The sequence below is a fragment of the Gadus morhua genome, chromosome 17 (genome assembly GCF_902167405.1).
Source record: "Gadus morhua chromosome 17, gadMor3.0, whole genome shotgun sequence".
Lineage (NCBI taxonomy): Eukaryota > Metazoa > Chordata > Actinopteri > Gadiformes > Gadidae > Gadus > Gadus morhua.
In genome coordinates this window covers 11,593,690-11,620,193 of record NC_044064.1, presented here as the reverse complement: position 1 = coordinate 11,620,193, position 26,504 = coordinate 11,593,690, and the positions used below count along the sequence as shown (strand labels likewise).

Sequence of the window (26,504 nt, the reverse complement as noted above, 5' to 3'; positions counted from 1 at the left end):
CTTCAATTTGATTTGTATGATTTAGTTGTGTAGCCTCACTCGTACGTCGCTTTGCATAAAGTCACACACACACACACGGACACGCAAACACACACACACACACACACACACACACACACACACACACACACACACACACACACACACACACACACACACACACACACACAGGAACTTCCCCCATGCATCCAGTTGGGTGTCAGATCCCTTCTTTTCTGGCTAACCTACTTCTGTCCTTGTGCACACGCATCCACGTGCACTCTGTCCCCTTCTCCACACTCTCCGTTTGCATTCATGTGTTTGTGTGGGTTTTCCTTTTTTTATGTGCTTGTTTGTGTGTGTGTGTATGTGGACGATGCTGTGTGTGTCAATTCAAGTTAAATACAATTTGCACTTGGGTTTGGGAGTCTGCAAGCCAGCCTATCCCAGGCATCAATTAGTTATGGTTAGATAGAGGGACACACGCAAATGCACACACACACACACACACACACTCAAACTCACACTCACACACAAAAGTACACAATAAGGGGGGGGGGGGAGGGTTGTGAGGAACTAGGGAGATACCAGGCTGAGATGGTAAATGGGATTGGGGACTAACCAGCCGTACCCGACCGCAAAAAGTATGTGCATGTTGACGAATGTACAATTCATCAACATATACAGGGGGTATATATTCAAAAGTAACTTGTTTTGGTGACATCGCTCCCCCATTTCGTCCTCTTCACAACCAGAAACCATCGCTTGTTCTTCTCCCTGGTTTATCCGTCGCTTAAGCTGTCAGCCATTAGCATGGGCGTCGCGTGGGGGGGGGGGGGGGACATTTAGAGACGACAACGCCAACCCAAGGCGTAAAAAAAACAAACAAGCGGCGTCATTATTCGTCGAAGCTCCATACGCTTAGACGGTCGGGGGATGCGTGGTAGCGGACATATTGCCGAAATCAATATGCCTGCCACGGCGGGGCCCTCTGTTTGGGAATCGAGGGGTCAATAATGAGCCCGAGCAGAGCCTCCAGGAGCCTGGTTAAAATGAAAGCCATTGCTCACCTGAAGCCGTTACCAGGGGCCTCGTGGACTCTGAGCAGCCATTCGGCCACCTGTGAACGTCGCCGAGCAGTGAACGGTGACCGCTGGCGATGAGTTTCCAGATGCCCCTCTCCGCGTTAATGTTCATATTTTTGGATTCGAGGGAAAATATCGTTGTTTTTTTCCCCGAGCATTCCACCGCGAGCCGTGTCAATAGACGGGTGGTGGTATTGGGTGGTGGAGGAGGGGGGTGTTGGTGGTGGTGATGCTAGCTAGCGTTGGTGATTGAGGCGATCGTGGGGATAGTGGAGGGTTCTTTTTATATTGTCGTTCAGGTTTTTAGACTTCAGCTCCGACATTTCGATACGGCGTCTGTCTTTGGCATTTTCTGTGTCTGCGTATCATCAATAGTTATTCATAATACCCAAGGACAACCGCCTCAGCCTCCCCGACGCACACTAAACCTGCAGCCTCCATCACCACCTCCATCACAGCGTTCGTAACGGTTGTGTTCAATTTGAATAGGCGTCAATATTCAAATGTCCTCATCCATTATCACCCAGGTGTGTTTACACCTCCTCCTCGCCTCGTTGATAACTTCCTTTATGGCGATATGTCAAGGTTTTCAATAAGCACCATCTTTTGAAAAGCAAAATGAAAGCTCAACATTTTACTGAATCAATAGCCTCTGGAGTTTTGGAGGCTGAATTGTATAAGGAGAGGTGTCGTCTGGAGTTGCGGAGTGGCGGCAACATAAATCAATATGGCGGTGTCAGTAAAGGAGACTTTGTTTTCAACTGTTTATTCCTTCCACTTGAATCAAATCGCTCCTCAAATTGAATTGTGTTTATGCAATGAATATGTATTCAATGGATATTGATGGCTTGAACAGTACTTTTCTATCCCGTTTTAAGTCGTTTACTTGACCCTTCAGATACATTCCATCAATGAGCATCTTGCTCTAGAGGGCCTACTGGTCGACATTGGGTATTGAACCAAGAACCCTTTTGGCTGGGGGTCGAACCCTCCACTAGACCACTCTTATTAGCCAGGTGGTCGAAATGTGGTCGAAACACAATTCTAAATTTGACATTTGAGATAAAGGAGGAAAACGTAATGCATTGTTTTTTAACCAGTGGCAATAATTACAACCTGGTCCCACAAAATGTATGACAACAAACTGAAAAAAACAATGGATAAAAATGCCTTATTTTCCAACATTGTGATTTAGGGCAATGTAAAAAGAAAAGTGAAATTTCAACTTCCTACTTAAAGACTACTATTTTCATGTGCATTTGTGTCCAACAAGACAGAGTGTGTGTGGAAGCTCCGTGAATCGGAAGGTAAAATTAAATCTTGACCTAGCGACGACTGTCATTAGTAGTTCCTTCACGGCCACCAATTGAAAGGAAAAAAATGTTGGTCAATGTTATTTTAATAGACTGTGTCGTCCCTCAGCGACTTAAGTCTGCCAAGTCTTTTTTTCTTAATTATATTGGCAGAGAGCTAAGTCGTAACCAGACATCGTAATGTTTACGATGACTTTAAACTCTCCCCTTCCCAAAAAATAGTACCCTTTTGAACCGACCAAGCATCCGAACGCATCATCAACTCCGGTGGCTCATGTCTAACGGACAGGCCAACCCCTTTTATAATGGCCATTGGTAAATGGCTTTTTGAAAGTGTATTTAGGACGGTAATTGTCTGTCATTTTAGGTCTGAAATGTTTCTGGCGTTTCTCCGTATCTCCTTCCATTATTCCTCGTCCCTGCACTGCTATTTTCATTATTTTTGTTTGATTGGTGTGTGTGTATCTGTGTGTGTGGGGGGGAGGAGGGGGGGGCGTTGTGTGTGTGTCTGTGTGTCAGTATGTCATTACAAGCAGGACAACGGCTTCCTTGCACCGTTATTAACACTTTTTACATGAAAAACAAGCATATCGGTCTGAAATATTTGGTTTTCAAACAGCACACTGATGCAGGGCTGGAGCCCACCTGTAGCCCGTGCACGCAGGTTGTGAGTCCACGTCCATGTGTGTGTGAGTGCGTGTACGTCCCTCTGACCCTGTTGAAGGTTCTCTACTACCACACCCACACCTGGGCTCTTTCTTCCCCTTTATCCTTCTGCTCTCTATCTTTATTCCGCTCATTATCTTTCACTCATTATTTCCACATGATCACACAATCTGCCTGTTTTTCTATCTTCTCTTTGCTCTATTTCTCGTTGTATGTATATATCTATCCATCTGTCTGTCTCTATCCATCTGCCTTTCGATCAATCTAACTTTCTGTTTCTGTCTCTCCTTCTCCCCCTCTTTCTCCTCTCCTTTTATCCTATGGTTCACTTTCTCAGACTCTCAATCAATATCTAACACATTCTGGTTCTCTCTCTCCTCCCTCTCTTTCACCTTCAATCATTCAATCATTCCATCATTATCAGTCTCTTTTTGATTCTTCCTCCATCTCTGTGTCTCCTTCTCGTTTCCTCTGTCTTTGCCGTTCCCTGATTGGCTGCAGCTGAAAAGCCATCTCATGCTCAAAATGATGTCATGCCATTGCCACAATTGAACACCAACGCAGTTGCACCTATATGCAGGCAGGCAGGCAGGCAGGCAGGGAAGCAGGTACATACGCACATGCACATGACCTCGCTCACGCACACACGATTGCTCTGGCTGTCTATATACGAGAATTCTTTGTTGAGTGAAAACTTTCATCGGGCAAGGACAACTCTATAGAGGTGTGTGTGTAATCGAAGACACACAAACACACCGTACCCACTGTGCAAGCCACATACACCAAACAGAATTAATAAACACCCACACACTTGCACACACACTGTTCCATGGCTTCCATTGCCAAAAAACTAGAGCAGAGTGAGCCTGACTTTGACCCTTCCCAAACTCCCTTCTCCTCCATACTCTCCTTCTCTCTTCCGTTTCTTTTTTGAAATGACAATGAATGACTGTGAAAAAGTGGGATGTCCTAGACTCTCTCCCTTCCTGGCCGCTCCACAACGGGATCCAGTAAAGCCCTGTGGGTCCAGTGTGACTGCCTGGACACAGCGGGGAGTGTTTCCCCCCCCCCTAGGATATAATCGATGGGGTAGAACTAACTAAGGGGGTCGGATGTGTGTGTGGTACGACTGGCTCTCCCTGCTGCCTTGGTGGATCCACGGTTCTCCGTTTACCTGGTCGGTGTTGGCGAAGGGCGTGGGGTGGGGGGGAGGGAGGATGGAAATGAGGCGGTAGATAGCGAGGGACGACTGAAGGAATGATGGCAGAGAGGAACTCTACGAAGGATGATGAAGGAAGGAAGGAAGGGCGAAAGGTTTGGGGAGGTAGGGCAGTGGAGCAGAAGGAAGAAGGAATGGAGGATGGAAATCAGAGAGGGAGGGAGAAAGGCAGGGGAGGGAGAAGGAAGAAAGGGACGCCAGCCCAAAGGAAGTCTGGAAAGGAGTGGGAGGGAGGAATGAGCAATCAAGGTTAGAGGGAGGAAAGAATAACGCTTGCCAGCCGTAGTCATCTGCCAGCACTGCATGACATAAAGACGTGTGCATTATGTCTATTAATCTCCAACCTCCTATCCGCTCTTTTTCTTTCTTCTTCTTCACACTGAAGTCTATAAACTTCTCACACTTACATGTCACTTTCTATTTTCAATGCATATATCCTTCCAACACAATACCTCTCTCTCTCTCTCTCTCTCTCTCTCTCTCTCTCTCTCTCTCTCTCTCTCTCTCTCTCTCTCTCTCTCTCTCTCTCTCTCTCTCTCTCTCTCTCTGAGTTAAGGCCAACAGGGCTGCAGGCTGCTAGGCTGGTTAATTGGAACGACCAGTTCTCACGGCGATCAGGGGCGAGGAAGACCCGCTGTTCCAACCACAATATCTCGGGGCACAAGACAGAAGCCATATGCACGCCATTATATGGACACACACACAACATACACAAACATACATCCACGCAACCAAACTCCATAAACACTGAAACGCCACAGAAATCCACCATGCACATTAAATGGTGCAAACAAAATACATAATTCATGAGTCAGTAGGCGTACCATACTATGAACCACATTGGCAAATAAGAATAGTGGCATACAAAACTCAGTGGGTAGGGTTATCGACTCCCAGCTGGAAGGTACTGGATTTAAACAGAGTCAAGTGTGGTGTGTGTAAAAAGCCCAAAGAATGTGGAAATGTTTCTGGTGATCAAAGCAGAGCAACGTCCTTTCTGAAGCCAGCGACCGATTCGACCAATGATACGCCGATGCTTTGTAACTGAGAGTCCTTTGCTGGTAAATGAGAAGCCAGGGGTGGTCAATTAGAAGCAGACTATTTGTTTGACCAAGGTGGTTACTCATGCGTCTAACCCAGCAGCCCAGAGGTTCGGCTACTGGCTCAGCTGTGACGAGCACACGAGGGCTAGCAGCCCACTGAATCAGCTACTGGCTTCATGGGCATTGGCTTCAGAGGCTAGCAGCCCACTGGATCAGCCCAGCAAGCTTAATAACAGCATTAGAAGCTAATGGCAAGCTAAGCCAGTAGCTGGTCCAGCGGTTTGCTAGCCTCAGTGTCCTGCAGACGTCGAAGCTAACGGCAAGCCAAGCTATTTGCTGGTCCGGTGGGTTGCTTGACCCAGCGTGCTAGTAATCAGCCCCAGTAGCTAAAGACAGAAAAGGGTCAGGAAGGTATACCCAACGACCAATTTGTCGGTCAGAGTAACCGATAATGTCGCCCCCTTCCATTCACCCCCGGTCAGTGCGTCAACATCAGCTCATAACCCAGACACGTGAGAAAAAATAATCCTAATCTCAAAAAATGTAATCGTACTCTAATAGTAAAAAAACTAAAAGTTCAAGCATGTGATTAAAAAACAATTGCAATTGTATTTGTTTGATTTGTGTACTTAATTATGTCGCTCTAATTATGACAAAATATTCTGCAAATATTTCTGTTACACGGAAAATGCTTTTGGAAACTAATTTTCCGGCCTAGTGAAATTAAGTGATATGTATCTGATTATATAGTATCTACTTTATAATTTGGAGGCAATTGTAAAATAGCCGGCATTCAGCAGGCATGGACGCACAGTAATTCACACAAGTCCTCATGCAATTAACCTACACAGAGGTGGGGTGGAGGGATGGCAAGATGGACGGAGGGACAGAGGGACGGATTGGGAAGTGAATGGACGGAGGCTGGTGTAGGTGTTAAGACGATGGATGGACGGAGGGACCAGTCAGGGATCGATCAGAGGGAAGATGGAGGGAGGATGGAAGGGTGGAGGGGATAGAGGACTGGATGAACATGTGGTGGGTGGATGGATGGACCAGAGGACACATCGGTGGATTGACGTCTAGGCGATGGGATGGATGTATTGATGAATGGACGGGGTGGCGAGTGGGTGGACGGACTAAAGAACGTGGTTCGATGACGGGAAGATTGAAGAGCTGTGTTTGAGTCTGTAGGAGCAGCATCATAATGAAGTTATGTAGCGAGCAGGAATGTATTGATTTCAACTCTGAATTAAAGATAAGATGGGTACAGTCTGAGAGTGTGTATTGACTGTATGGATGCGCACCCGCTACTTATGTCTTGTTCTTGTTAACATGCACACAGGGGCCTCCAACTTTATTCATTTATGTTTGAAGCCAGTAAAGCGCTTAGTGTAGCATGCTGTAGGGGTCAATGTTAGAATATAGAATTTAATCAAACCTGATGATCGATCTCTAAGTGTAGGATTACGCCAAACAGCCTGTCTATTCTAGCTTACCGTTTCTCTCCCTAACTGTCTGTCTCTGTCTCTCTCTCTGATTCTTGGTCTCTCTCTCTCTGATTCTTGGTCTCTCTCTCTCTGATTCTTGGTCTCTCTCTCTCATTCTGATTCTACAGTATGCTGAGTCTGGCTAAAGCCACTGTAATCCAATGTGTGTGTGTGTTGTTGTGTTTTTCCCCCTGCGTGGCTGAGTGTCCCCGATGTCCCTCTTTTGCTCTGTCCCTCCCCCTGTTTTATTTTGCTCCCTGCTGGGTCTAACTGCCCATCCCTCCACCCCGTCCTCTCTCCCCACCGCCCTCCCTCTCTCTCTCTCTCTCTCTCTCTCTCTCTCTCTCTCTCTCTCTCTCTCTCTCTCTCTCTCTCTCTCTCTCTCTCTCTCTCTCTCTCTCTCTCTCTCTCTCTCTCTCTCTCTCTCCCCCCCTCCGTCTCTCTCTCTCTCTCTCTCTCTCTCTCTCTCTCTCTCTCTCTCTCTCTCTCTCTCTCTCTCTCTCTCTCTCTCTCTCCCTCCCGGCAGTAGTGTCTCTCTCTCAGCTGACGGATGGGTCGCTGCTCTTCCCCTCCTCAGCCATCAGATTTATAGCCCCTGTCTCACTGGGACGCTGTACATGTGTGTGTTGAGGTGTGTGCGCGGGAAGGTGGACATATGTGCAAGGTATTACTGTTTGTGTGTGTGTGGGAGGGAGGGGCTGTGGAAGTCTATGTTGGTGAGGTACTTTGCAATGTAAGTGGTGTGTGTGTGTGTGTGTGTGTGTCTCATACACTATCCTGTAGTCAGAAGTTGCGGTCACAAGGTTCCAACTGACTAACAGTAGGTCTATGCCACGGACAGCATAACAAGTTGGATTCATCCACTGACTGAGCTCTGCACTCCATCATATTATCCCACTTCACGGAGCGGTAATGTCCCATAGACACGGAGAGATGGCTGCAGATACAATGAATGGGTTTTCGGGACTGAAATAAATGGGAGGCTTGGCGACTCAGTGACAAAAAGCCTCGTATATATGATTGTTTTCATTGGCACTACCACATATCGATGGATCAAAACACAAACGCCTTGTTCGCTTAATAAAAACAATACAGAGGATAGTAGAAACTCAAATACGTACCTATATGCACTAAAATTGCGTTCCAAACTGAGAAAAAATATCACGACGCAGAGATTGAGAGGAGGCGGGCATTGCCCTTTTACGGAAAAGACTGTTCCGATGCGTCGCCGTGACAACAGACTCTCTCTGCCTTTGTGAGCCAGGAAAACACTGTGAGAGAGAGAGAGAGAGAGAGAGAGAGAGAGAGAGAGAGAGAGAGAGAGAGAGAGAGAGAGAGAGAGAGAGAGAGAGAGAGAGAGAGAGAGAGAGAGAGAGAGAGAGAGAGAGAGAGAGAGAGAGAGAGAGAGAGAGAGATATGAGTGTCTGGCAGTGCTTCACACAGCAGGTGGGAAGTGCTGTCTTGCGAGGACCTGTTGGCACTCGTAGGGACCGGGGGGCAAGACAGGGGGGAGCACTGCAAGGGAAAGATTAAACACACAATCACATACACACACTCAGATAAACACACAGACACAGGGGGCTTATGGCTAAGAACACATACACAGATGAACAAGTGTGTACACAAGCGAGGCGACCATGCTTGACAACAAATGATCTAAAAAAAAAAGCTTACGCGCACGCATACACACACGCACAAATACACCAGACACACCAAGAGTCTTCGAGATGTTGTCTTGTGCCAGAGTGTGGGAGGAAGTGGGTCGGAGGTGGTACGCAGAGTCCTCATATTGCCAAGCGTTTGCTTGGCCCCTGGGCACCACGGCAGGGTTGTCGAGCGTTTGAGCTATCCTAACCCGTCTGCACAACTTTGGCACTGCTTGGGAGCAGCCCTTGTTTTATTTGTGTGCAAATATTACAGCATCAAAGAAGACCACACACGAATGGGATGCATGCTGATGCTTGTAAAAGACATTATGGTGTCAGAAATCAGCTTGAGAATCTCACCCTCCAACGTCTGTCGAAACTGTGAATATGGAGGCGTCTGTTTACAGTGTGAAACACCTTCCATTGAGGTACAACAAACACTCTTAAGCTCTATGAGGAATTATGAGGGTATCCCTCTCCCACTCTGTCTAATACAGACAAATCAGTCGGAGATATACAACTGAGGAACATATTGTGGTGTTCCTCCTTGCATACGCCTACACACTCCCCATGTCTCTCACAGACACACACACACACACACACACACACACACACAAACACACACACACACATACACATACACATACACACACACACACGCACACACACACCTCCTGGGGCTTGCTGAGTACCCTTGGCGGTCGTGGGATTTGATGTTCTAGTGAATAACTAGCAGACACGCCGCGGTCTTGGCCTACAGTACAGAACAAAGCAGCCATACTGTAGGCGAGATGTTAAGCCGGCGTGACACATTTCACTTCTCATAAGATGGCCCGGTCTCTTGTCTCGCCTCGCCGGTCGACAGTGATCCGGCGGTCCGTTGGGAGCAGCAATGCGCGATGCGTCCGCTACTCCGTAACTAGCGAACACGCTGGGAATCTGCAGTGTGGTGAAGGAATACCCAAGTCACATTGAACCCCACGTGGGGTGGAAACAAGTGTTGTCAAGAGGGACACTCCTCCTGTGTCGGTGTCTCACATGGGGGACTCCTTAACCAGGCATGAATGAACACTAAAAATAAGCGATCCCGTCTTTTGGAACTGTAAAAGAAAAAGATTAGAGTTAAATGGTTCCATGCAAATGTACATAGTGTTTCATCTCAGACCAACCTGTTTAAAGAAAGGTAACAAGGAAAAAGATTTAAACCAACATTTTTTTAACCTATTGTTCATCCAGGATTAAGCCCCTGCATCATCGTCACTATTGTTAGCTCCCAAAAGTGCTGACGATTCCTCACTTGTTTGTGGACTTTTATTCTAGTGTATATTTTAATAAGCACCAATCTTGTGATTTGCATACGTGCTCCTACAAGCGCGGTTTCTGTTTGATGATGACTCCCAATGGAAATGTATTTTTGTTATACTCAGTAACAAGTTAGAGTTTCGCTGAGAGAAAGGGTTGTTTCATTTTAAAACAAGCAGTCAAAGCCATCCTAGAAGTGTCAACACCTACGGAGGAAAACATCTCCATATCTCTCTGTCCGTCTGTCTGCCTGTCCATCCCAATTAAATGTCTGAATGAATTATAAGAAGGCTTGATTGGCATGAGAAACTTAACATTTTAAACTCTTTCCATATCTTTATCTTTTTCTCTCGCTTTCTCCCTGACTTCCTCTGTCTGTCTGTCTTTCTATCAGTCCATCCCAATTAAATTACTGAATGAATTTACATCCCCCAAAGCATTTGGGGGATGTAAATGTTTCCATATGTCTGTCTCTCTCACTCCCCCCTGCTCTTCCTGCAAGCTGACATGACCAGCGTTGTCATTTTGAAACCAGAGAGCGTGGTGGAGAAGACGTGCATGTGAGGCAGGAAAGAGGAGGTTCAAATGTTGCGTGTGTTTGTTTGTGTACACAATGCAAATTATCTCACATTCAAAATATAATGCAATGAGATGGCAGGCTGAGGCCATGCTAGCCCACTAGCTGTTTTAACTCTGCATCACTGCACTCATCGCACTATTGGCTTGTTGACAACAACAACATATGCATGCCCATGTTTGGGCGTGTGTTTTTCTCTGTAGACATCCCTGTCTTGGATTGTTGGTTACAAAGGGAGACAACGTGTGTTTATGTGTGTGTGTTTGTTCGCACTATAGAATAAGTTGTTGAATCAGCTTCAGACCTGGTAAGCACTACCCGTAATCATATTTATACAAGATCTATTTGAAGGGAAATTGATGCTGGTTGAATTTCCTTAGTGTATAAGAGGCATTTAGCGGTTTTCTTCGTCAAATGAAACCCTCGACATATCAATAGCGCGGACTATGGGAGCACAGGGGAAATAGTACATGGAAGAGCTAAAGGAGGAAAGATTGCAGTGGAGAAAATGAAGAACGTGCTTTTTTGTTTAATAGTCGTCTCTTTCTTTTCATCCGGGCTCCGTCAAAGTGGTTTTATATTTAGTACATTGGTTCTGTCGCACTGAGCGGGATGAAAGATGGGTTAAATTAAATTAAAACCCCCACTCCCCCCATCACACACACACACACACACACACACACACACACACACACACACACACACACACACACACACACACACACACACACACACACACACACACACACACACACACACACACACACACACACACACACCACTACGCTGCCGGCATTACATCCAAACCTTTCACGGAACAAGTCTCCTCAACTTTTCATTCAGGGTTTTGTTCCACAACAATGTATTTCGGTTTCATTCAGTCCCCTCGAATTTCATCTTCTGGTTTCTGTTTTGATGAGAATACCCCATCAATGTCCTTCATGACTTGATATTTACTGATGACCCTTTCTTTGATTTCTGTTTTCAGACACCCAGGATGAGGGAGCCCAGGAACCCGTGCAAGGATCGGGTCTGACGATTCGGAGAGGACGGCCGATAAACATGAGAGCACGTCGCTGTAACCCTCTGCCCTATTCGTCCTCGACATCCCCCCTCTGCCTTCCTGCGAACTCTCACTGATCCCCGCGTTCCCAAAGGAAGAATATCGGATAACTGAGAAAAGAAACTGCAAACAAACCCAGGAGGTTTTTTTCCACCAGCGTTGGAATTCAAGAAACTAGGATTCTATTTTCGGCTCGAGTTTGCCGGCTTTGCCTAAATTAGCTCATCCCTTGCTCCCGTCGCCCCCCCCCCCTCTCTCTTTTCCATCTCTTTCTCTCCCTCTCTACCCCTTCTTCCTCTCCACACTCATTGAAACTCCCGTAGGCCTCGACCAATGGAGAGACAGAGGAGAGAGTCAGGATAAGGAAGAGAAATAGAGCTTTGAAAAGAAAAACTGCTGATTGGTTAGAAATTGGAAATTGGAATCTTCGAAATAGCGAGGAACATTTTGGCCCAGTAACCTTTCCAATTTCACTTTGGTATTAAATACCAACTTTTTCAAACGCCACTCTAGACACTCCCAAACTCAATTAACAAATTTATCGGGCCGCTTTTTACCTCGAATTGGGAGCTCTTGACGGCGGCAGTTCTCAAACACACACACCAGCCCCGAGGGGGACGCTGAGCATGACGAGGGCTGTGCCGTCCCTGCGCTGGCCCCTGTGGCCCCTGGCCCTGCTCCACCTGCTCACCGCGGTGAGCACGCTGGAGTTCGGCGGCGCGCCGGGCCAGTGGGCGCGCTACAGCCGCTGGGAGGCGGGCTCCGTCGGCGAGCTGAGCTTCAGCCTGAAGACCAACATCAGCAAGGCGCTGGTGCTCTACCTGGACGACGGCGGCAACTGCGACTTCATGGAGCTGCTGGTGGCCGGCGGGCGACTCCACCTGCGCTTCGCCATCCACTGCGCCGAGCCCGCCTCCCTGCACATGGAGACCCCCGTGGACGACGACCGCTGGCACATGGTGCTGCTCACGCGCAACTTCCGCGAGACCCTGCTGATGGTGGACGGCGAGACCAAGGTGGCGGAGGTGAAGTCCAAGCGGAAGGAGATGGCGGTGGTCAGCGACCTGTTTGTGGGCGGCATCCCGCCCGACGTGCGCCTCTCGGCCCTCACGTCCAGCACGGTCAAGTACGAGCCCCCGTTCCTGGGCCTCATCTCCAACCTGAAGGTGGGCGAGATGCCCCCGGCGCTGCTCAACAGCATGGGCATCCAGAGCGACCTGGAGTACATGTGCACCAAGCAGAACCCCTGCCTCAACGGGGGCTTCTGCTCCATCCAGTACGGCGAGGTGCACTGCGACTGCACCCAGACGCGCTACAAAGGGAAATACTGCAAGGAAGGTAGGACGCCCTGCTTTCTTTCTTCAGCTGTGTGGTTTCTTAAATAGGTCCCAGAGTTCTGGCTGTCAATGGGTCGTTTCCAAGAGTGGCATGACTTGCTGAACTCTTGCTGAACTCTCTGTCACCCTGCACTGGGGAATTAAAGGGCCTCTATCTCGCCATTGAATGTGTTGTTGATCAGCCAATACAAGCATTTCTGAATCAACCCTCGAGTGACATCGCAAGTGGAATGGGGGGTCCCCCCCCCCTGATGCATTATGGGTAGATAAACTCCACTCGACCCTTAGGTAGAGGTGGACAAACCCCACGTGCAACGTCGCTCGTAGGTTTTAATCTTGCGAAGGGAAGCGGTGTCTCGCCTCTCCGGGCTTCAACCTTTTTTATCTTCTTAGTATTTTCTCTCCGACTCCGACCCTCGCGCGGCGGAGCCATCCCCCCCCCCCGCTGCGATGCCCCCGGGCGCGGCGTCAATGTCGCCGGTCCCCGCCACTCTCCCCCCCAACCCCCCACCCCCACACCCCCGCCGTCACCATCTGCTTAGAGAAACGGGACACTGCGGAATTAAAAAAAAGATCCCCGCACGTAAAGAAAGTACAAGGTGTGCGGCGCTGATGGCTATAATTATTCCAATGTAGTCGTCTCCTGACCTTTCCCTGTTCCTTACGGCGAGGCATGGGAGAGAGCGTCTCCTCGCCTCTCCTTCTCTGGGTATATCGCTGCAGGGGCCACAAGTAGTTGTTGGTGGGGGGGGGGGGGGGGGGAGCAGAGTGTGGAGCAGAGCCAGAGAAACACAGTCGCTCTGCAGGTGGAGAGAGGGGACTTGGGGGGGGGGGGGGGCTAGTGCACGGTAGGTGAGGAGGTGACCCCCTTTGGAAGTTGGGTTTGCTGACTGCATGTTTTCCCGGGCGGGGGAAAGCGCGTTTTGCTGACACAAAAGGGTGAGGCTTAGTTGTCGTCTTTTGTTTATCCTCTTCATTATGTTTTTGGGGGTGGGGTAAGTTGGGGGAAGGTGTTTGTGTTTTTCGTGTAGATAGGGTGGGGTGCTGTGTCCCTTTGAACGGTTGCGGTTGACTGCCGTGTCCCCTCCAGGCTTTACACACACACACACACACACACACACACACACACACACACACACACACACACACACACACACACACACACACACACACACACACACACACACACACACACACTGACAGAAACATACACACACACACACAAACACACACACACAGACACACAGACACACACAAAAGGACTTCCTTTATAAATTTAAATCCGCAAACTTTCTTTCTTTACTCCAGTAAATGTTAAGTCACCAGCAATGGTTGTACTGGCAGCTCACTTCCTTTTGAACAAAGTCTCAGCATTGAGATTATAGACTCTTAGTAATCTATAGTATATATATAAGTGTCGTTCTTGATCAAAAATAAATCCTCCAACTCTTAAATATCCCTAACCTCTCCTCTCCTCCAGTCTGCTCACTTCTCTCCTGACTCCTCTCCTCATACTTCCCCTGCCTCCCTCTCTCCTCTGACACATCCTATTTACATATCTGTGTTTGCTCTCTAACCCCCCCCCCACTCCCCCATTTCCCCGAGCTCCTCACACACATACGGCATCACATACTCTCTCTCTCTCTTCCCCCCTCTATTTGTGTCTCAAGAAAGCTGCCTCCTTCAACCCCATCTAACTCCCCACCCCCCACCTCTCTCCAGTTATCTCTCGCTCACCTTCTTCTGCTGTCAGCAGTTCCTGCTCCGCCCCCCCAACCCGCCCTTTCTCTTCGTCCGCCCACTCTGATTTTACTTCTGTCTCTTCTTCCTCCTACTCCTCCTCTGCCTCCTCTTCCTCTTCCACTCAGTCTCTGGGCTGTGTTCCACTAGCCTCCATCCAACCTCCGTGTACCCACAAATAATATCGGTCGTTCTCTTTCTCTCTCTGTCTCTCTCTCCCTGCCCTATTTGTGTTTTCCCTCTCGGGTCTCACTCTGTCTCTCTTTACTTCCCTTTCTCTCTCTCTCTCTCTCTCTCTCTCTCTCTCTCTCTCTCTCTCTCTCTCTCTCTCTCTCTCTCTCTCTCTCTCTCTCTCTCTCTCTCTCTCTCTCTCTCTTTTTTTCTTTGTCTCCTTCCCTTTTTCCGCCTCTCTCTCTTTCTTTGTCTCTCCTTCCCTTTCTCTGCCTCGCTTTGTCTCTCTCGTTCTCTGCCTCTCTGTCACGCTCATCCTCTCTCTTCCTTTCTCCCTCCATCTCTCTCTCCCTCTCTATCTTTCCCCTTTCCTTTCTCCTCTCTCTGGTGCTGTCTCTGTCCCTGCTGATGATTTGGGTTTGTCCGTCCCTCCGGTCAAGGTGGGTCAGCACTGAATACGGCGAGTCGATTCCCCCCCCCCCCCCCCCCCCCCCCCCCCCCCCGACCAACGCCGCAACCGACGCCGTTTAGCGGGTAGACTCGAGGGGAAGAGGGGAAGAGTCGCCATATGTTCTTTACTGTTTGGCCTGGGATGAAAAACAAAACAGAAACAAACAAGAAGTGAAACAACTCTGGTCCCCCTCTCCGTCCCCTGATGCACGCCGTTGTGTTATTCTCGTCTTTGGCCGACCTTGGGTGTTCCACACGCGTGCAAACATACAAAATACACGCACGGTCGCACGCACATCACACGAGAGCTGGCAAAGAAAGATGCCATAATATATCAAAATATATCGCTCTACATATCGTCAACCTCAGTTCCTGGTTTCTATTTGTTCATTATCTCTCTCTCTCTCTCTCTCTCTCTCTCTCTCTCTCTCTCTCTCTCTCTCTCTCTCTCTCTCTCTCTCTCTCTCTCTCTCTCTCTCTCTCTCTCTCTCTCTCTCTCTCTCTCTCTCTCTCTCTCTCTCTCGCGCTTTGTCTGGCTCTCCAAGTCTGTCTCATGTCGCTCTCTTTATCTTTTTCTAATATTCTCTCTCATAATCTCTCTGTCTCTCTCTCTCTCGCTGTCATAGTCTCTTCTTTCTCTAATTCATAATAGTCTCTCTCCCCCTACCTCTTTCTCTGTCTGATGTTCTCACCCAATTTCTGTTTCTAATAGTATCTTTATCCATCTCTCCCTCTCTTTTTCTCTCTCTCTCTCTCTCTTTCGGTTGCTCTCTGTCTGTGTGATGCTCTCTCTCAGCACTCTCTCAGAGTGCTGTCTCGTTCTGCTGGTGTCTCGGAGCTGCATACCAATCACAGCCACTGTGACTGCAAGACCCTCTTGTCCTTTTGAGAGAGTGCTCAGGCTGGGTAAGGGAGAGAGAGATAAATGCAGAGAGAGAGAGTGAGGGCGAGCGATGCAGATGGTGAGAGGGAGTCGAGGGAGAAGGATAGAGTTCTAGAAGATAAATAGAGATACATAGAGAGAGGGTGTGAGAGAAAGAGAGAATGTAGGAGACCGATAAAGAGAGACAGAAAGTGAAATGAGAGAGTGATTCAGAGAGAGAATAGGGGAGAGAGTAAAAGGAATAGACAGAGAGAGAGTGAGAAACCATGGGGGGGCGGATTCAAAGACGGAGAGAAGAAGGGGAGAGAAAAATAGATTTTAACAACTCTTTATTTGAAAGTATTCTCAGATATCAGAACTTTGTTTATATGTATATGTTACGGGTCCCAGGATTGGGTGCCAAGGCAACAATAAGGAAATCTGTAATATACAGAAAATGGTAAGAAGCAATGAAGACACGACTGCTCTATTCGTCATCAAAGTTGCGTCTCTATTCAAATTCACAAATAAAATGCAAACATTTCTCTGAGTGTCCCTTGATCAGTCTTCAACTGTTTAAGTGCATCACATACTAACCACATCGTACATCCTATTCTAATTCACACTCATGTGCATTCAATATTCTCCGTACGTCCACTTAACTCTACTTGAGCAACATATTCATTTACATGCACCTGTTTAAGTGAGTAAAGGCATCAATAATAATATAGTGCATAAACCGCATTATAATCCACTGTACTTGAATGCAACATGTAGTTGGCAATTATTCTAGATTCACACACTTAAATGAAACGGTATTACTCAGAGAAAGCTAAATGTTTTCAATACAAAGTAAACCAAGTTGTGACTCTGGATGTAACAGTTACATTTTTATCTTTAAACAGTATGCATTAATATAAACATTCTTTCAAACTTGTAAATCTGTAGCCATGAACCTTTAACATTTACTCAAATTTCCGTTTACGCTGCAGTGTACAGGAGACCACAAATAAAAATACCGCTGTCAAAGTACACACAATAAACCTTAAATTGCGCAGCTGGGGCCTGTACTACGAACCTCGTGGGTATTCGAGGGCTCATGAGAGGGTATTCGTTATTTGATCGTCCTTGTTGGAATGTATGTAGGCAATGCTACACAAAGAAGCCGTGCACTTACTGTTGCGCGGCATATGTGTTTCAAGTTAAAAGTTGGCCCCAAGTTCAACGTACATTAACCTTGGATAGTCAAGTGCCGTCTTGTCCATTATCCCTTACATAACCGCTATGTCAGTGACACAATTAGGCCTAGGCATTTTTTATTCTACAAATTCATATTATAGCTGTGAGAATTGTTAAGAAAAATCACCTCCATAGTCGCCCTGAAGTCACAGGCCGACAGAGTCTCCTACAAAAATCAGGGAAACCTATTATAGGACAACATTTAGAAGAATACGTGACACTTTGCTTTGATAGTTATATACCTCTGATTGGAGATTGATTGTCGGCGGCTTCTCCAAAATAATGTTTGTAACTTCAACTAACAATGACAATTAACTTACACTCAATCATTTCACATTTGATTAGCAAGACAATTATTTATGTCCATTGCCAAAACATGAATGCATACCATTGCAAACGCCTTGGATGTCGAGGCAGTGGGGTCAGAGGACACCCCCCCCCCTTCCACTCCTACCATCATCGGCCGACCTTCGTTATTGGCGAGAGCCAGCTCCTCCGAAGTGGTGAAGGGCGGTGGAGCGGTCCCCCTCCCAGTCGTATTAATTTGGGTTTTATTTTTATTTGCTACAGGTAATCAACATGAGATTAAAGGTTGGAGCCTCGGCCATTGCAAATCATAGGCTAGATTCATCTGAAATTATTCAAATGGATGCTTTCAACCACATTGAATAATATTTTTATATTTATTTTTGACTTGGCCCCATGTTCGTAGGAGCGTAGGAATAATAAACCCATAATTGGCGGGACCTGCCGTTTCGCGCCTATTTACACCGTTTCGCGGTATTTACGCCTGCCATTGTACTCAACGGCGGTATTTTAAAGTCTCTTAAGTTCGCTAGAAACACACCAAAACATGACCCGCACTTCTTCTACAGTTATACATAAAAAGCAAGGCTTTAGAAGGTTGACATTTTATAGCTTAACCCAACTACTGACCTGTAATATACAGAAAATGGTAAGAAGCAATGAAAACACGACTGCTCAGTTCGTCATCCAAGTTGCGTCTGAGGACGCGGGCGGAAGTGCTCCCGTCTGACAACAACCCGGAACGCAACTACTCAAGTGTCAACAGTTCCACCTGGGTGCTGCTTACATTTTAAGTGCCTCTCAACATAAATTATGAGGAATAAATGAACGTACTGGTCTCATACATTTATAGAAATCGTTTCATTTAAAGAAAATTATATTTTGCTAATATAAATAAAATAAACAGTTTTGAGAGTACCACATATACAAAGGATACACAAATTAGAACATAGAGGACGGAAAGCGAGGGAGAGAGAGAGAGAGGGGGAGAAAGCAGGAGAGAGAAGGAAGGCAAGAGGAATATTTGAAAACCGTGTTTTAGATTTGTGAAGAACGGTGAATTGGGTCATTACAGCTTGTGTGTGTGTGTGTGTGTGTGTGTGTGTGTGTGTGTGTGTGTGTGTGTGTGTGTGTGTGTGTGTGTGTGTGTGTGTGTGTGTGTGTGTGTGTGTGTGTGTGTGTGTGTGTGTGTGTTTGGGAAGAGCTTTCACTCTCTACCTTGCACGTGGATAACAATATGAAGGTCTTTCTCTCTCCTCGCCTTAGTTATCTTCAAACCACTTCAGACTTCACATCCTGCCGCTTTGATTATGTCGCTGTTTGTGTCGTGTTCATGGAAGGCAACAACCGAAGCTAGCACACACACACACACACGCACACACACACACATACACATTCACAGACACACACACACACACACACACACACACACACACACACACACACACACACACACACACACACACACACACACACACACACACACACACACACACAGAGACACCTGGTTCATCTAACAGCAAAAAATATACAGGATGTGTACAGGCTCTGAGAGAAGCGGTCTGTTCCTCAACAACGCAGAGGTTTCACTGGCTGGAGAAACAGCTGGGAAATATCATACTGAGGAGGAATATCTCATTCAGGGAGGGAAGCATTTTCAAGATATAGAATATTGGGGAGAGTAAAAAGCAGGCTATGAAGTGCATCTAGGGGCCAGTGAAAGTGAGAATAGATTTGTTTACCACCATGATGTTTCCATCATTCTCTCTTTATAGTTCCGACTTTCTCTTTTTCTATCGCTCTATCGCAGCTATCCATGTCTCTCTCTCTCTCTTTTCATATTCAACTCTCTCTCTCTCCCCCCCTCTCTCTCTCTCTCTCTCTCTCTCTCTCTCTCCCCCCCTCTCTCTCTCTCTCTCTCTCTCTCTCTCTCTCTCTCTCTCTCTCTCTCTCTCTCTCTCTCTCTCTCTCTCTCTCTCTCTCTCTCTCTCTCTCTCTCTCTCTCTCTCTCTTTCTCTCTGTCTAGCTCTCTCCCTGCCTCACTTGGTCACCTCTATCCATCCTCTCTCCCTCTGTGTGTGTGTGGACGGAGTTCAAAGGGCTGGGCTGGGTTCTTTATAAATGTGTCAGAACGGAGCAGGATAGAGTGAAGAGGAACACAAAGATATCTTTTGAGAACCATCTCAGAGCTGTTAGGCTAAGGCAGAGGGCTGACATTGTGTATTTTATCTATTCAACCATTTTTCAATCTAAAATAAGAAAATCCCCAAAACTACCCAGAATGGGTAGCTTTTGTTGCATCAATTGTGCACAAAAACATGTACAAACACATAACTGACCCACATCCCAACACCTGTAATATAATGTACAACTCTCATAACATCATGCTAACAGGCAAAACACATTCGTTTTCAAACCTTTGTAGTGTGTCTTGTGAGTTAGAAACAGCCCAAACTGTTTCAAAGTGTTTCTTGTTAACAAGGTCGAGTGGAGGACATGTCGGGACTGTGAGGGGACGTAACGAGGCGATGATGGATGTTCCTTGCTGGAAGACACTGAAAGTTATGAAAAATGGCTACGGCAGCGTAGGCACTAAAGGAAATTAGTGTTGCGTCTCATTTCCCAGCGGAGAAAGATTCCGTCGCTCTTCCTGTGGTGTGCCATGGAATGTTTTTGTGACACCCATTGTCCACTCTTATCTTTTCCTCTTTATTAGGTGCTAACTTTTAACGAGCTAACTTTTTGAGGTGCCATACTAACTAGCTAGCAGACTAACTGACTCTTTTAAACAAGACCGAATTATACATTACCAATTGCCTTCAACAGTTTTTGTCACATGGCAGATTATAGAGAAATGTTTTTCAAGCAGTTACTCAAGGATAACGTCAAATAGAGCGCACAAAATGGAAAAAAATATCATTAACTCTAGGTATAATGCAAATGTTTTTTCTGCTTTGTGTATCCAACAGTATTTATGTATGAATGCCCTGCAGTCTCGTCTGTCGAGTCTGGATTCAATTGCTTAATAAGCCGAAGCATTAGCGTAAACCAAAGATGTCATATTCAAATTTCACACACAAGTAACCAGATTTTACCTTTCTGGGAAATAATTGTATTTCGATTTATCTTTCCCATAAAGGAAAAAAGAAAGTGAGCCCTATTTTTCCGTGTGGCTCTGAAGCTGAATCCTGAACTTGTAGTAGAATTCGTACCACTGAGCAATTTGCCAGAGAGAGGAGTGGCGGAGGAAAAATTCCCCTCGGTCCAGATTAACCACCTCGATTTCAATTATACGGCACCGTGAGGCCATGGAGTCTTTACACCGACACCTCTCTGGTCTCTGGGGGGGAGGGGGGGGGACTTCACCTCCCTGCCTCCTGACAGCACACACAGGTGGGGTTTAATTGAAGCCCCCCCCCCCGAGATGGCCACAAGATGGAAGCCCGACTAGGTTGTGAGTAACTCCGGAGAAGTCCGGTGATTATAGAGTCGTACTTCAATAAACAATCATGTCTGATGTTTTTAAAAGGATTTTGATTCCGTATCTCTGCCTATGGCCTATAGCGTACTTATTTTGGAGGGCCTGGTACTCTGCCAATGCTATCGCGACAACAGCTTTGCGGGTGGCGTCCATGTTTTTCTCCAACGACGAGCAAAACGTAATAAAACGCTTGAAGTGTGGGCGTGGCGTCAGATCCGAGGTCCGAGTCGGTTCGCAGAGAATACTAAAACGCTCCATAACACTCCCACTTGTTGCGATATGACAAATAGATTTAGCTTTAGAGTGCATAGGGTTAGGGTCAGTCCTGTGTTGAGATGCTCATTAGCGGTAAATGGCCACAGCTGAGGTGGCAGGTGAGTCTCAGGAAGTGATAGGACCTAACACAAACGACACACGTTTCCATTCAAGAGACTTCTATGAGTGTGCTTTTGGTTGTAAAACTGTACACTGGGGAAACTGAACTGGAGACGAGGTGCCGGTGTGGCGTGTCACAGAGAAAGATGCTGTTGCGGTGAGTACCTTGCACCTAACCCTCAAGATAGGTAAGATTGCACTCACCAAGGGTGCAGGTTAGGAACATACCTCAACTTCAACCCACCAGGTAGGGACCGACTTTAGGTCACGGGCTGAGGCCCTGCATAAATAACGAACGCGTTAGATCAGTGCGTAGCACACTATAGACCACCACTTCATACTTATACTACCACTCCCGCCAGCACTAACACTATTCCCACATCACTGTCAGGTTTGTCAACACTGCAGCACCACCGCTTTGGTTGCTATATCCCTGTCTGGCGGGCTTGGTGCAGGCTGACTGAAGGGCTCTTTACCCACAGGGCTCCCTTGGGAGAGGGTTATGGGGGGTGCTGGCCTGGCCCTGGCCCTCTGCTGTCCTCTCCATACCCTGCCAGGGGAACGCTATTTAAGCACACAGCTGTGACCCAGGGCTAACTGCTAGATGGAGAGAGAGAGAGAGAGAGAGAGAGAGAGAGAGAGAGAGAGAGAGAGAGAGAGAGAGAGAGAGAGAGAGAGAGAGAGAGAGAGAGAGAGAGAGAGAATATTAAAGAGGATGGAAAAGAGAGACAGAGGGAGGGTTGCTGGAAGAGAGACAAGAGAGTGACAAGAGAGAGATGAATTAACAGACAAGACAACATTGAGGGAGAGGGTGAGTAGAATGTGGAAAGAGAGATGAAAAGAGGGCGTGAGTCTGAGAGAGATTGTGATAAGGTGAGCTATAACGGACAGGAGAGAGAGAGGTTTGAGGAGAAAGAGAGTGGGATCGATGATGACAGAATGAGAGGGGGGGAAGTGAGTCAGACAGAGACTGAGGAGCAGTGATGGTGAGAAGAAACAAAAGCCAAATGAGAGAAATTGTCAGAAAACCCCACCCTTGTGTGATGAGTGAAACTTGTTTCTTCCCTCTTCCCCAAATAATGAGCAATTTGCCTACATGGTGAGTGATGAGGCGGCGGGGACGTTTCTATGGCAACTGGGGGAAGGGGGCTGGGTGTGGTGTGTGGAGGGGGTTGGTAGGGGGAGGGGAGGGGGAGGGGGGGGGGATCAGAGAGCAGAGGACAGAGAGGGAAGCGATGCATCATGCTGGTAATTGCATTAACCTACTGGCCCTCATCCACCAAGATCACCGCTCACATGCACACATGGACAACACGAAAGCACACACACACACACACATGCACATATGGACACGCACGCACACAAATGGACACACTTTTAAACGCACACTTAAACACACAGACGCACGCACACACACACAGAACACATACCCAGGCAGGGTCACAGAGCCAACATGGGCTCTCTGGCAGATAAATGAACTCACAATTATAGGTGCGCGAGGCCAAGTCGGAGCATAAGCCGTCCCTGTAGGAAGGAGCGGTGCCCTGTACGCCTCCAGATTGAAAGGCTGTGCCTCCTGTTCCATTACCACTCACCCCTTTACAACTCAACGCTTGTGTCAGCAAGTATCGGTACTGTTAAAAAAAAAACGTGCTCCGTTTTTATTAAAGGTCGACTTATCGACTTACTGGTGGGATGACGATGATGTTAAATTGGAACAGTTCTGCATTTATTTATTTTTTATAGATACCACAAATATATTGTGCTAGGGATAGGATGGTCTAATGGGTTACAGTGTAGGATCAAAAGATACTGGGTTCGGCCCCCCAACGTGTACCTGGAGGCATCCTTGAGCAGGATGCTCTTAAACCCTACCTGCTCATTATTGACCTTTATTATTCACTGTCTCATCGCTCACTGCTCCATCCCGACATGAATCGGAATTAATCAGAAGTAACTTTGGATGAATGCCCCTGCCAGCATCTCTGCTTGTTGCGCACGTGAACACACAGTGCTCGTGCATTGTTCTTAAAACCGCGGCTCTATACATCTTCGTCCTCATTACCACATTGTAGCGGTTCGTAATGCGGCGCTGGGTTAGCTTTGATTAAGGCAGGCTCAGTCAGGACAAAGTAGCGCTGGTGTAATGATGCCACCGATCCTTAAGTAACAGCTACAAAGTAAATCATTATGTGTTATGTTGGGACAATATGTAGTACTGGCTAATATAAAAGCATGAATTTTTAGCAATGATCTTACAGTCGAGGTGGAATAAACATAAAAACGGAATAGAGTGAGATAAAAATTAAAGTGAAAATGACTACGGAAAATGAAATAAAGGTTTTATGATGGAGTATTTGGACTGTTTTCCCCAGACAAGGGGTATTTGAACTACAGCTGAGGTTTAGAGCCTGCTGTTATTGGACTCACACTGAAGATAACAGTAAAATGTAACGGCATAGTATTGGAAAATAACTGGAATGTGGTCACACTGATCCAGTATATTACTCTTTAAAAATAACAACATGAATGAGTTTTATGTATTTTTGACTGCCATTATACCTGAGTTGTAAGATGAGCAATAATAATTGGTGATATTTTATTGCAAATGAAAAAGGATCAGTGGAGAATTGCGTGGTTTATTTGTTTTACAATAATTAAGTCTGTTTCTCCTGATATGACAGAAAACAGCAATATTACAATTAATTGGGCGGGTACCAGAGCTACTAACAACCCGCTGATTGGCTCAAAGGCCATAGCTGATGCATGCTTTCATAGAGGATTTGAAGCGGCCACAGGTCGAAGAGCAGCAGCCACCTACCAATCAAAGCCAATCACTTCCCCGGTCCATGTTGCTGGCGAGCGTCGCTGGACAGAACTCGTATGAACAGGAATAACACTGTTGTTTTTTTTCTTGCTCTGTCCCTGAGCTAGTCTATCGTCATTTGCCCCTGGTTATCACTGAATCTACTTTTTACACACGCAACACACACCTTCAAACCCACACACACTTTCTTCTTCATCTTCCACCCATCCAGAACCGGTATTCAGGGGGCTTCCTCGACAGAAGTGTGCAGTTTTTCTGCTGGCTCTGCAGCCCGAGTGTTCGCCCTGTCTCCGTTCCCCCCCGTGTGATGATGAATCTCTCCTCTCCGCTCCCTTAAACTTACACTTACAGCCCGGGGAAAAGGAGATAAAAAAATAAATCCACTATGTATGTGGCCAACACTGCGCTCTGTTTTATTACAGAATAGTCCCTGCTTTGATCAGCGACGGCTGGCAGATGTGGTGAACTATTGTGTAATGTTATTCTGCATCACCCACTGCCTCCACCACCTCCACCACCTCCCCTGCTTTACCACATTATCTTCATCCTCTACCCCACTCTTTAATGATTACTCCTATTTATCACCTAGGGTGGCTTCATGCTCACCTTCAGCTCCAAAGAATACATAAATATATGAATACATTTTAAACATATAGAGTTGTATAAGGTCTTTCCACCACAAAAGAGAATTTCTCTATAATCCTTGTCTATAATCCACAGATTCTTGCCCGTACATAATAATTCAAACTGATGTCTTCGGCATGAGAATCCTGCTTTGTAAAAGAAAACCTTCAAGCCGTAGTATTTTGTCATTGGTTTGCTCTATTCCTCAGATGCATCCAAAAAACCCAAAATGCATATATGCAAATATATATGTAATTTTCCGATGTGTTATTGGAAAACATCCACCATACCGAAGTAGAAGTGCTATCTCTATTGCAGTCCTGCCGTTGCCCAGCTTTATAATTCATACATGGATTTTTTTGGTAGCAGCCCCTGGTAGGCTCAACACAATTAGGTTAGAGTTTTTTTTCCTTGTGGCAGAGGTCTCCAGACTATCTTCCCCGGCTGTTAATTAACACACAGACCTTCTCCCTCCCTACCCCCGGAGGCAGCAGACAGCAGAACACGTCATTATCTCATATGCGCTCACAGCCAGACGGCTGGGGTTTTATTCACCCTCGTGTGTTACGCTGGGGGTGGGGGCGTTCCGGGAGCGGGATCCAGTACCCGGGAGAGAGGAGGGTTTCCTCAGTCGATCACGGGGGTTGACGTGGGTTGGTCCTGCTTCTGTCCTTTAAACAGACGCTTGTTAGCTTAGCGTAGCGTAGCCGCAGCTACGCTAGGAGACATTCCAAGCGTATGATCGAAATCTGAGTAACTAGATATTCGTTATTCCCGCGAGCTAGCAGCAACAATTACTAGCCTTTTTTTTTTATTTGTGTTAATAATAGTTACACCTCAAGACACAAATTCAACATAAAAACCAAGAACCACCAAGTGTACAGTTCATGAGATGTTCGCTTTAGCGGTGGGTCTTCAGATACTTCTTGGAAATAGTGAGGGTTCTGTAGCTTGTCGGGAAGTTATTGCTCGTTTGAGCCCCATGGTAGCCTACCACCCATGAGACTATCCCAGAATGTGATTAGTGCCACGCAGTGCCACCCGTCCCTCATTAGTGTATCTTGTTACAGAAAAGTCTGATCTAATGACTTGGTACTATATACCTGTTTGTATATATATTTGACATTGATGATCATGGGAGTGTTAACACGTACGACACATTGTATATTTATTCATTTATTTATTTCCCATATGCTTTTGAGACCAAGTGCCCCTAGCCCTGGTAACCACAGATACAGAGCAACAGTTCTTACTGTACCCGTGAAATAGTCCCACCCTTTTCCCCGGGACTCCAAATCGGATATGTCGGCCTATCTAAGTCCCAGAATAAATCCACCTTTTCCTCTCTCCGACAAAAAGCCCCTTGACTAGATCAGGTACAATATTGAAATGCCAGGCAGAACCCCCCATCGCATTTGCAATTTACCCCCAGCTGAGAGCCCCCCGCATGGGGCACTCGAAGCCCCCAGATCCCTTCCTTCTGGAGCATTTATTCAAGCCTCGATATCACAGCGCACAGCACCTGTTGCTAGAAGAAGCCCTGTAATACAAGCGTTTACTTATCTAGAAAGGCACTTTATCCGTTCATCTTACGGTGACTTTAGATGCGTTAAGGTAAACAAAGAGGGTTTAGGAGCATCTCGCCAAAGGATGCCAACAGGTTCATTTGAGGACAATGGGGGTTTGAACATAGCACCTTTTGAGAGTTGGTT

General features: G+C 46.7%; 1 protein-coding gene across 1 annotated transcript in view; it reads left to right on the top strand.

Annotated features, from left to right (window-relative positions):
• nrxn2b (neurexin 2b) overlaps positions 1-26,504 on the top strand; it is a 611,205-nt gene that overhangs the window by 51,030 nt on the left and 533,671 nt on the right. The window contains 1 exon segment of the mRNA XM_030338327.1: positions 11,306-12,718. Within this exon segment, the coding sequence (XP_030194187.1) occupies positions 12,007-12,718 (712 nt within the window). The 5' untranslated portion in view covers positions 11,306-12,006.